Source organism: Cyanistes caeruleus, chromosome 6, assembly GCF_971803275.1.
Source record: "Cyanistes caeruleus chromosome 6, bCyaCae1.hap1.1, whole genome shotgun sequence".
NCBI classification, from domain to species: Eukaryota; Metazoa; Chordata; class Aves; order Passeriformes; family Paridae; genus Cyanistes; species Cyanistes caeruleus.
Genome location: NC_141706.1, coordinates 34,636,814 through 34,649,590, shown reverse-complemented (window position 1 = coordinate 34,649,590; position 12,777 = coordinate 34,636,814). Strand labels below are relative to the sequence as shown.

The 12,777-nt window shown below is 38.4% G+C and overlaps 1 protein-coding gene across 1 annotated transcript in view; it reads right to left on the bottom strand.

Moving 5' to 3' along the window:
- Positions 1–3,021: 3,021 nt before the first annotated feature.
- Positions 3,022–12,777, bottom strand: part of COX16 (cytochrome c oxidase assembly factor COX16) — a 44,885-nt gene continuing 35,129 nt past the window's right edge. The window contains exon 4 of the mRNA XM_086895138.1: positions 3,022–3,395. Coding sequence (XP_086751264.1) covers positions 3,279–3,395 — 117 coding nt within the window. The 3' untranslated portion in view covers positions 3,022–3,278. The remainder of the gene's footprint in view (positions 3,396–12,777) is intronic.

The window sequence follows — 12,777 nt, the reverse complement described above, 5'->3', positions numbered from 1 at the left end:
CTGTCAGAACAGGGATTTTGAAACTGATTTTTCTGCCCACATACTCACAGACACCTAGCCAGACTTGCTGCTTTTACTTCTAATTTCAGCAACACTAATTAGAAGATCTGGCTTCAATTACCTTTGTAATACTGAACACCTCTCATTAAAGCCTTGTTTTTATTCTCCTCAGACCTGTGTATGCCAGTTACAAAAGAGGATGCAAAAATGTCTATCAGCATCTCAGACTGACAATTGTACTTAATTACCTCTGACCCCCTCCACTCACAGATGTTTAGTATTATGGTTCAGGAGCTGAAAAAAGTTGTCTTCAGGAGCCTTAGAGATAACTGGAAGTGCTCTGTCTTTCAAAAGGATAGTTCAAATAATCAGCCAAACTGAGGATGAATTCTGAACTAACTGAAGCTTGCCTCTCCTGCTACTGTTATGAACTATAATTCTCCACATTTCTGGAGTGCCTTCTACTCTAGGTTGCATGACAACTTAACAGACTTAATTGGCTCTCAACACGCCTTTCAAAAGTATTACTTCCAATTCAATGGGTAAGAAAAGCACAGCATAAAACATCAAGCCATTGTTCAAGTGCATGGCAATAAAGATGAATTGCTGAAATGGCTCTTCCCATTTTATGAAAAGTACAACTTCTGTACCAGCTATTATTGGTTCGGGGTTTTTTATAAATGTTGACTCATTCATAAATGAGTCAACATTAAAAAAATTATTAAAATAAGTCAGCATTAAAAAACATGGTGGGTTTTTATTTTAGTGGACAATCAATAGATACAGGCTGTCTTCTAAAATGGAAGTTGAAGAGGAGGGCAAGTTGGAAAGTTTTCCAACTGCATATCATCTTTTCTCAGAAATGCTAAGATAAATCCATTACTTTCCAGAGAGGCCACTTCAAAGGTAATTACAAATATGCCCTCAGAAACAACTGGATTTAGATGAAAAGGGAAAGGTGGGGGGACCCCATAACCACCAAACAATCAACTAAGATTGGGTCCTAAATTAGGACTTAAGAAATTGCTCCATATAAGTAATTATTTACAACTACATTCCAAACCTGCTGAAATAAGATGATAGTTCCCAAAACAGTCTTTGCAGAATATCAAATTGCTAAAAATACACAGGATATTTCAGGGAGTGTTCTGTTCATCAAGAAAACTGATAAGCTTAAGGGCTTCATGGAAGAGAAATCTTTGCTTCTTCCCCTGGGGGAAGGGGCTGCTTCTCCTACACATGCTGTTCTTAGAAATCCATGTGTTTATTTCAGGAGCAGTGCTGGTCCATATTGTGAGCCATCGAGCAAGCCTGTGAGCTGAGCACGCCTCTCCATATGCAAAGCAATGGCAGCTTCCCATCTCCTTCAATCAAAGCAGGGACGAGGAAGATGTGCATCCTCTCAAAAATTTGCAGAGTCCACACCAGTGGGGAATGTAAAGATTTCCAGTGGTCCAGCTCTCACTGTAACAGTGAGAGAACACTGTCAGTGTAGCCAAAAGCTCTGATGTCCTTTGAATGATGAATCTTGCACAGTGGAACTGCACCTGAACTTGAATTTAATAGCTGAAAAAGTGCTTAACAGGTTATGCTGTATGAATTACTCCTTATCTGTCATATTTATATTTTATTTGCATAATGACAAAACAATTAAACCAATTTCCTCCTTGTCTAAGTCCAGCACAGCTTAATGCCTCCGTATTCTAGTTTTTCACTGGTTTCCCTATAGCATTTATTATTTATTAATACTATATAAATATTATTATTATTCAATATTACCTACTCTTATTCCTCTCCTGGGTGGTTTAATTTGTTCATACTTTGATTTAGAGGCAGAGCTATCTATGACATTGAACAGGGAAATACACAAACACACAGCTCCAACTTTATTCCTGATTTCATCCACCACTTTCTGATGGTTTTCATTCTATCAGAAGAAAACATGCATAAAAACATGCCTAAGGTATTTCATGTGATGCTTTATGAATTCCTTTATAACTCCCTAAAAATCAGTGATAATTCTTCCTCTTGAGTGAAAGACTGGGCATCACCACTAACAGTCTAAAGAAAACGAGGTGCTGAGAGAAGATTCACACAAGGGCAAGGAGGCTACCCTAAAAAAGTGTCCGAAGGGGAATTCAGATTACATTTGACATATCCTGCAGAGGGGAGTAAGGCCACACCTTTTCCAAAGACAGTTCCAAAAGGATTTACATATAGGTGTCACTGAGAGTTTTGAAACGAGAATCTGCTGTTAATGTGTGCTCTACTGCTCCATTCCTCTGATGAGGAGTTTCACAAGTCTGTTAAAACGCCTTAACAAAAGTGTCATTTCATTTGAAAAATTGAGTAAATGCTTCTTCATTGAACTCTCTTGGCAGAAGGGTCCTGAATGTTAGCATAATGTCCTCTAACAGCAAATATTTAGCACACAAAGACAAATATAAGAAGAAAAGCATTTCAGAATAATTGATTGGAACATCAAAATTTCTATGCACATATACAAATATACATGTAATAATACATGTAAGATGAGCTTTGCCACTATGTAGTGATTCAAGAAGATTCTGCTACAATATTTACTCACAGGGAAGCAACACAGCTCTTTGCAAGGGAGAGTTCTTCCAGTTTAAACTGAGAGGTTCCAGTGCAGAGGTCCGGCCTGCATGAAAGTATTGATAAACCAACCACAGAAATTTAACCACAGCTAAACAAATGTTATTTGACCAATTGTCAGCTGACAGTACATGTCTCTATGCAGTCCCTAGAAATGAAACACAAGAGTATTATTTAGCCAAAACTGGACTCATTGTTCTGAACAGCTCATATGCCTGTGGAGTTCCTTCCAAGCTAAGTCATGCAGGGGCTCCCTGAAGCAGCACTTATCTGGTCACACACATCTAGATGACAGCACTCTTGCACTCATTAGGATGACAACTTCTGGTACTGACAAGTGACTTTTGAAATGTTATTCCTTGCTGAAGCAGTTTCAAATGTTAGAGACTCAAAAACAATGGGATATTCTCAGTAGAATAATCAGCTTTTTTTAATTGAAAATTCACATGTACAGCCTCTGGTACTCTACACAAATGGATGCAAACAAAGAGCTTCATATAATACAGTGCCTTTTGGACTGATCTCACAGTTACTTATATATACACCAGCTGAATTGTTCAGTGCAAATGCTCCCATGTCTGTTCCTGACACTGGATTAAAAATTAAGACAGTCCAGCCTGAGACTTTTTTTTTTTCAGAGGTACCAAAGGAGGCTTGCTCAGTCACTCTGTCTTGAGACGGAGAGCCTCCTGCCGTTGTTTCTGAACCGTCCTGGAATCTTCCCATGGTCTGGGTCCTCTGATGTTCTCCCAGTTATCCAAGTTCGATTTTTCCAGCTTCTGCAGAGAAACAGCAAAAATAACAGGGTCACCTTGATGGATCCATGATTTAAAGTACACATGATTCCAAACTGTGGAGTTTCTTTTCATAAGAAACTCAGTATCACCATTGGGCTGATGATCTTTTATCTACCCTGCATGAGAAGTTCAACAAGAAGAAAAAAAAACTAGTAGTTATCCATATAGCTACATAAATGACGAAGACAGGCATTACTGCATCTGCTTGTCAGCAGGTAAGCAACATTTAAGGGCAGGAAGCACTGCAGCATCTGAACAAGACTGAAGATACCTTGTATTCACTTTTTCTCCTCTCACCTTGTTTTCCAGATCTGTGCTTCAATTGCAAGTCTGCCAAGCACTGAAGTAGTAGGAATGACAAGCATTGGTATAGCTCAAACAGAAGGATTAGTAATTAATGAGCTGAAGTATCCTGTCAGCAAAAATACAAAGCATGCTGGAAAAGATTCATTATCTAGCACAAAGAGAGACAGCAATGGCGCAAACCCCTTCAATCCATGAGGTTTTAACTTGAGAGAGGTAGAGGTATGAAATGCTTTCTGCTGACTAGTTTCCTCTGGCACCCAGCCACCACAGACAGACCTCTAAGTCATACATGAGATATGCTAACTGACTGAACTGTCAGGTATTGAAAGACTAGATTTAATTACCTTCTTGCCTGCTTCTATCATCCCCCCTCAGAACTACCAATGGCTTAGAGGCAACAAAAATGAAGAACAGGTGCCCTTCTGACCTCACCTACAATGTCCTGCAGTCAAAGAACACAAACATGTATTGCATCTTCAGTCCTATTGGCAGAGGCACAGCTGTCCCTTCCCAGGACACAGACCTCAAGTCTCACATGCCAACTGTGGACCAGCACATTGGATATGATGGGGAGACTGAGGAGAGGGTCTGCACCACTGCCAGAATCAGCACTGCCCTAGATGCTACTAAACAGGGCAACACTGCATTCCAATAATGAATGATACATACTGCAGTGGGACTTAAACCTGATCTGTGATCAAGGCCTCATCTCAGCAAATGCTGTAAAAATACACCAGAAAATACTTAATCCTGCCCTGAGCCTGTGGCCTAATTTGTCTACTATCAATCATTCAAATAAATGGCAAACACCCAGGGACTTGAATAATAGTTGCAGAAAAATTCAACAGCTGTAACAGAATAGACCTGCTGCTATTAGTTCATGTTATATAAAAGTTTCCTGACACATCTACAATTGAGGAAATTGCAATGAGGTTAGTCAGATATCAAAATAAATTAAGCAACACTCTACAGAAGATATATGAGAACACATGTACAAACATAGCAGACTTTCACAAAGTAGGAGCAACCAAATTTTTTGTACAGTAGAGTTGGGACAGGTCTTTCTGAAGAATTGTCTTTACTACTTTATACATCTTATGCTTAGCTGGTACTTCATTTCAACCAGAAGGGATCTGAGCTGACATGGAAGGAGAGAGAAGGAGGAAAGGTACTCATCATCCCACACAACAGTGACAATCTCCTCTGATTGTAAATTTGGATTTTAACATCTGATTCTAATGGAAGGTTCAAGGGAACTACACTTAAAAGAGTCTTGTGCTTTAACAGAAGGGATGCATGCTGATTTAATTCAACACAAAGGTATCACACACCTGTGAGGATCTCAACTACTCCAAAGTTGTTTGTCTCCCAAAGCTTGAACATTAACCAACTTTTAAAATAAGTGCAACAAAATTGTGGTACCTAAAGACAGGCCACATAAAGAAGTCTATCAAAAGACACATGTGTACTGAAGATCTTTACCAAAATGTTCAGAGTAATTTGTCCCTGAAACTTCACAAAGGCTTTACAGAGAGGAGGTTTGTCAAAAACAGGAAGCATTTCAAAACTATCATATCCAAACAAACCAGTACCAGAAAGTATCTTGGCAGCTTCCAATCGAAATCATAAAGGTACCTTGAAAACACATTGGGATACACTGACAGAATGAAACAACCAAGAGTTACATGCAGTGAATGGCATTGCCTGAGATGACAAACAAGATCTATTGATCAATTAAAATATAAAGAAATAAAGATTCTAATGCATACATAGGAGGACTGTATTTTTTTATTATCATTACATTTTTAGAGATGGTTAACATTTTGTGTCATGTATAAACACTTTGTAATATCCTACTGCAATTCAAGAAGAAAGCACCTTCCTTACTACCATGGGACAGTATCTGCAAAAATTTAGTCTATGGGATAGTTATCAGTCATCAGAAGGCAACATTCCAATTTTCTGAACTGATGCTGTCCAATTTTGGAATAACAGAGCACTCCTATTGCATGTGGATAAGCATAAGGAGGAGTATCACCACTGAAAGGGGATGTGACAATCTGTTCTGCAGTGCTTTCCTACTGAATAGCTATTTTCATGTATATCTGGCTCTGGATAGGGTAGAGTTACATTTTTTTTATAGTAGCAAGTACAGGGATGTTTTGGATTTGTGCTGAAAACAGCATTGGTAATGCAGGGATGTTTTCATTACTGCTGAGCAGCTCACAGAGTGCCGAGGCTCTGCTTCTCACTCCACCCCACCTGCCAGCAAGCTGAGGGTGCACAGGAGGGCACACAGCTGGGGCAGGTGACCACAACTGACCACAGGGATATCCCACAGCATATGGCACCATGCTCAGCATGTAAAGCTGGGGAAAGCAGGAAGAACAGAGGGACAGTCAGAAGGATGGAGTTTGTCTTTCAAAGCAACCTTTAGATGTGATGGAGCCCTGCTCTCCTGGGAATGGCTGAACACCTGCTGCCCATGGGAATTGGTAAATGAATTCATTGTTTTGTTTTGCTTACACCAGCACCTTATGCTTTAGCTATTAAACTATCTTTATCTCAATCTATGAGTTTCCTCACTTTTACCCTTCCAAATCTCTCCCCCACCCCATCATGGGGGAGCGGGTGAGTGTGTGGCTGTGTGGGGTAAGCCAGGACAGTACCTCACATACAGCTGAGTAAAATCCCACCCTTTTTGCTTGGTCACTGACATGAAAATTCTTACAACAGAATCATCCCTGAATAAATAGCTACATTAGATGTAGGCTAAAGACATGCACATTGCTGCATTTTAAATTCATCTTAGTGATGAGAATAAGACCAGATTGATAATCTTCTTAATTAAGTGCAGCACAAGCTGCAGAGTTACACAGCTCCTTCAGATTGCCTGAGCTGTACAGTGAGAATTCAGGCAAGCAGCTAGCTCTGCTCTCAGATGAAGCTGAAGTCAACATCTTTCATTCTATCTAAGAGCCAGATCTTCTTAATTTCTTATTTCTTTTTTTCATCTTAGCCACTTGGACTCTGCCTACCTAACTTTATGAAGACATCACATCACATGTTAAACTACTTCCAGCTTTTACTAAACTGAAATTCATATGAAGTGGAAGGCTAAAAACCAAAAGATTTCTTCTCCCAATTCAAATGTACTAAACACTCCATCATTGGAGACTACAATGAAATGTAATCAGATCAGATCAGCAGCACTTTTACTGCTTGTCTCAAATAGCCCTAAGGATATTGAAAATTAGCTGTTTAAAGGAAGATCAGTATAGTCCATTAAATCTACTGATTCACTCCCTAAATCAGCTAAACTGCCTCTTAAGAGTACAGGACTGACAGAAGCTGTAAATTCAAGGAAAAAAATGCAGTTATTCAGACAGGCACAGTGAAAAAGAAAAATATGTTTTGCGACAAAAGAAAAAAACTGTTTGCCACACTTGATTTTTAAGACTTGTTAAACAGCTTGACTGGTGCAAAGGTACCAAAAAGACCTTTACTTCTTAATTGCTGCTTCAAATGCCTGGCTTAGGTAGAAGTTATAAGCCTCTGGCAGCCTAAAAATAAAATAAAATTTAAATTTTAGAGTTTTAATTCTACTCTTGCAGGATAGTCTTCATGTCACGATACAGAAACTGAAGTCTGCAGAAATTCATTTAGAGCTATTAGTGTTCAGGCTGAGTGAATTCAAAGTGGCCTTTTGTAAAAAATGTTTGGCTTTAGTCTCGGTTCCTTACATATGAAAGGAGGGATAAGAGAATCCTGTTTACTTTACACTTTGATGAAATAAATTCTGTGATGAAAACCACAGAAAGAAATAGCTCTGATAGAGTGAGATAATTATTTCCCATCATTATAGTTTCCAGAGAAAAGATGTACCAGAGAAAAATATCCTCGTGGCTGTAAGAGGCAGTGAAAGAATTAAACCAATTGAACAGTTTGTTTATTAAAAGTGTCAAAAAACCTTGAAGAGACAAAAGGTATATTGAGGAGCTCTATAATGAAATATATATATGAAGAGGTAAAAATTACAGCTAACACTGAATCTGCTGCCTTGTGCATGACTTAAAATCTTAACTTCATCATCACACTGATAGAGCTTAGTGGGGTTTTTTTATAACTCTTTTCCAGAGCCATCTTTTTGACATCTCATTTTCTTAATATAACTGGGTGTTACTTAGTTTGCCTAGGAAGTGACATAATTTAATATCTGCAATTAGTGATTTAATAATCTGGGATTTAATAGCCCATGATTAGTGAATGAATCCTCAGCTTAAAAAGAAGGGATTTTTTTCCAATTAGAGAATGTTTAGTTTTTATGATATTAGTAAACAAGCAAGTTAGTAAGCAGAAAACTATGGCCAGAATAAGATTGTTTTTTGTTCATTAAGGGAAGAACTGGGGAAGGGGGGAGGTGAGGGAGGACGGGCATGTAAGCATCCAGAGAGCTGCTTCTCCTTTTGGCTTCGCTGAAGACTGGCAAAAACCAATAGAGGCTTTGTTGCTTAATTCAGTGGGATCCAATAGCATTCATCTATGGCACAATTAATTAACCTATGGTGAACTGGTTTAAGAGACTCTTTCCCCATGTGTTATTTTCTCTTTAATTATGCCAATTCAACAATGTGGGGGTGTGCTCCAACCAGAAAAAAATAAATAGTTTAGGAAAATAAATTCATGCTGCTGATGAACAAATCCTATATAAGATAGGATAATGCAAACACTTGAGCAGGCTGAAGGAAACACTGGGTGAAAAGAGAAGAGAAACATCTTTGAGTGACCATGTCTCAGAAGATGTGTATTGAGGAACTGCACCATGAGTTTGTCTGTGCAATTCTTTTCCCATGCAAAGCAAGCAAACAGAACTTGCTTCCACCTCAGAGGTGTCACAGAGTTTAATTAATATTCACAGAGGACTCTCATAGTTTTATGTGAAGGTGTTATACAAAGTGCTCAGTAAACTAAACACTTATCTCACTCAGTTAAAACTCCATGATTACACAGCCTTCAATTTTTAACATAAAATAACATGAGACAGACTTCCATTAGGAATTAGGCCTTGCCAAAATTTCCTCTCAATTTTAAGGATCTTTCCTTCTTAAAATTCAGAATCTCTTAAAATCCACAATACATCTCAAAGGATAATGCAGTGCCATTTATGCATTACACCTGCAGAACACCCAAGATGGACTTCTCAGCCAAAAAGATTCACAAGCTTTAGGATAAAGTCGAGAATGTGTGCATAGGTAATTTACTTTCAGTCTATCTTCTTTTCCTAAGAAAAAAAAAAAACTCAGAAAGGTCCAACATAAATAATAGCATGAGTGCAGTAGTACAACTTCAAGATCAAATATCCCAAATTCAGCAAATTCCACTTTTAATTAAGCAATTAAGCATATTTAGGATAGTTTTCATTTCTCTCATATAGAAAAGTTTTATCAAGCTATGGTTATTCTACCTCAGAAAGAGAGGTGCTGTTTACTAAGCTTTATCCCTGAATTCATTACTTGGGAGACCTAGCCAAGTCAACAGAACACAGGAATTTCCCAAATCTGACTGCTTGGTCTTACTAAGTTTGTATCATTATTAAACTTTGTAAAGGGATGTCCTAGTTACTGCAGCACAAGTCTCTAAAATAGGAGCAGCCAGGGACAGACTTCTGAGATGTTTGCAGCATCTTTTTCAACTAAATAAAGGTGAACTTGACTGAAAGGGATGTGTGATCTTTAACAGTGCCTGAGACCAGCAAAAGTAAAAAAATGACAGTTCTGTTGCCGCTAAGAAGAGCATACAGATTTCTACAGCACGTCCCTATCTGAAGCCCAGAAAGCTCTCCTGACACCACAGAAATGGTTTATTTCAAACAACTTCCTAAGACTATGAATACTTGGAAGTGTGGACAAGTTTTTTACCTTCGGTATATAAAATCTGGCACAGTCTGTCCTTCTAATAAAGATAAAAAGATACTCTAATAAAAAAAGGATGAGGTGTACCAGGATAAAAAAATATGAGACCCATGAGTCACACATGGTGTTTCCTTCTGAAGTGATATGAAAAATAAGGTTTCTTATGTGAGAGGGAAAAGCTGCAATGAATAGCATAGCAAAGAGCTAAACAACAAGAAATGACCAGTTACCACCATGAAACTACTAACAGAAGTGTGTGGGCATAAGAAAAGAAACAACCAGAGAAGGTTAATAACAACTGTGTCAAATTAAACTTAAATCCAGGCCATTAAGTAACTACTTTAAAATAACCACAGTCCTGCAAATCAGCAGTCAACCTCACCAAGCAGTTGACCCTTCTGAATTGGTGAGCTCAATCTCCTTCCTTTTACATGCTCCCCCTCTACCCTGGTCTCAGTTGGTTCAGGTAACATTCACACAGGTAGTGTACTTTAGGACATCTGCTTCTCATCTACACCTCCCTGCTGATTTTCCACTCACCTCTCTTCCAAAACTTGCTTATCAATTTATACTCTGAAACAGAATGCTTTTCTCTGTTGAGAAACTTTGATTTGGGCTAAATATTAACAGGGCAATTTCAAATCTTCCAACCACAGAGAGTTTTTCAGTAACATCAATGGCTACTGTTTGATTTGTGCTGTTGGGCAATTTCTCATAGGAAAAAATTCCTCCTGCTTCTTCTCTGTGGCTAACATCCTCTTTCTGATTGATGAGGACAGTAATAGGAGTGTTATTCCTGTACTGTCCTGCCAGTAACAGTAAAGCTACTTCTCAGCAATACTGCTGAATGTACAGTTTACAAATAATATATGAATAACTCTAACTTTCATTCTATCAGAACCAACAGGTCTTCAAATCAAATCAGAAAGACTTTTGTCTTAGAAAGATCAAGGCATCATTTAAAATTTTTACAAGCATGAAGTTCAAAAAGGTAAGGTCTGGGGTCTTTCCAGAGCTGGAAGGTATTTTGGTTTTGAACTGCACTGTAGCTGTAAGATGGCACAGGGGGACAGTGGCTCTCCAATGACTTGAGGGGAAGATGCTACGAACAAGATGGATTATTACATGTTGAATTACCAGCACCATTTCCCACAGCCTTTGAACTTCTCAGTGATGCCTCCTAGCTATACTTGGGCAAATACCAAGTTTTACCAGACACACAGTGAAGTCAGGGATTAAACGTGGGAACTTCTTCATTCAATTTTTAGAAATTTGATTAACTAAAAAGTGTGCAAACTCCATGGTCAGCCTCAACCAGAATCTTGCAAATAATTTTTCTCTTTAATCAGGAAGCCTATTAGGACAAGCAGTAACTCGCTAAAGCAGAGTATATTTTTATAATATAGTTTGTACATTAAATAATGATGGGTAACAATAATTTGAGAAGCAAAAGAACATGTAAGAATTGTGGAATAATTTTTTAAATCATTTCACATTTAGACTTGGTTATCATGTGGACATCATCTGGAAATGCACTAGCAATCACAAAATATTCCAGATAGTGTTTTTGAAATTGGCCGAAAACAGAGAAAAAAAATCTAAGAAAAACAACAGGAGGATTTTATTGCAAAAAGCCACTTTTCCTGGTTGCTGAGACAAGAACTTCCTTTGAAATTACCTGTTTTGCTGTATTGTCTTCAGAAGGAGACAGTGAGAAAAACACACATACGCAGCCTCAGCTGCGTAGCTAAATTCCCATGCGCTACATTAACAGAGATATTTCATACCAAAGATCCAACCATTCCCCACTGGAGGCCCATTAGCAAGGCACAATGCTTAACATTTTCACCTAGCCAGCTGCACAAGTTCCCCATACTGGCTGCCTGGCAGAAGCTAGCAGCATTCCTTAACACAATAAATGAAAGAATTCAGCCATGATGTGTGCATACAACTCGCCCTACTCAAACTTTTGGGGTTTTCTGTGACTGAGACAACACACAGTGTTGGCCCTAGCATGGTAAGGGTTGCTCAATTCATGTGGCATTAAAAAACAAGAAAACAAACATGGAATGCAAGTTGGTACTAAGGATTCTAGTTTGGAGAGAGAAGAAAGGGTGATGAGAAGAGATCATTTGTAACAGTCCCAACCATGCTTGTTGTCTGACTGATCACTGTCACTCACCTTGTTTCTGGTCTGAGACATCAGTGTCTTCTTATTGGATAAGGAAAGTGCAAATGCAACATATATGAAAGAAACAGCTCTTAGTTAAGGAAAAATCCTGTGCTAAGAGATGACCAGGAAAGAATTTACAAGACTATTAAATAAAAATGCTATTCCAGAAACAACACCAGTAGAAAGTGATACCCTATGAACTCCACTCTGGAGTCTGTTTCTTCCCGCAAGAGGCTTCTCCACCAGAATTCTTCCTGTGCCATACCCATCAGCAAATTCCAGCTTCTCGTATTTCTCCATGTAAAACTATGAACGTAGTTTATAGTTTGAACACATTGAACTATGGTACAGGAAACTTCAGAGATTTGAGGAAGAAAAGGCTAAAACTATAGGTTGGCTATGGACTGTACACCCACTCAGAATAAAATGCCTAACACAAACTATTTGAACTAAAATCCTTTCCCATGGCAGTTTCTATTGAAAAAAAAAAAAAATAACATGACTTCGTACTTCTCTACAAAACATTGTGTTGAAGACTCACAATGAAATAAAAACATAAAAGATTTCACATGTGAATAAACTGAAATGCAAGAAACTCAGCTGATCCCAGACACAACCTGGAAGGCAGTTAGAATCTAATGGCTAGGCTGGACAACACACCAGCAAAGAAGAGGGCATGGTAGGAACCAAGTGATTAAAAGGGAGAAGAAAACTATCTCAACCTCTTTATTTATCTCACCCTATTTATTGTCATAACAGTCACTAAGGAGGGATATTTTCCCAACCTCTGTCAGCTCTCAAACAGCTCAAGGCATTTTGCCACCAGTATCTTCACAGATATTGAAGCAAATCAATTCAGTACACTAATCTGTTAATTCTTAAACAGCAAAAAAATCAGTAATCCTCTGGTACTGATAATGACAGCAACAAGATACTTGCAGATTTCAACAACTGGCATCCAGGAATTTCTTTC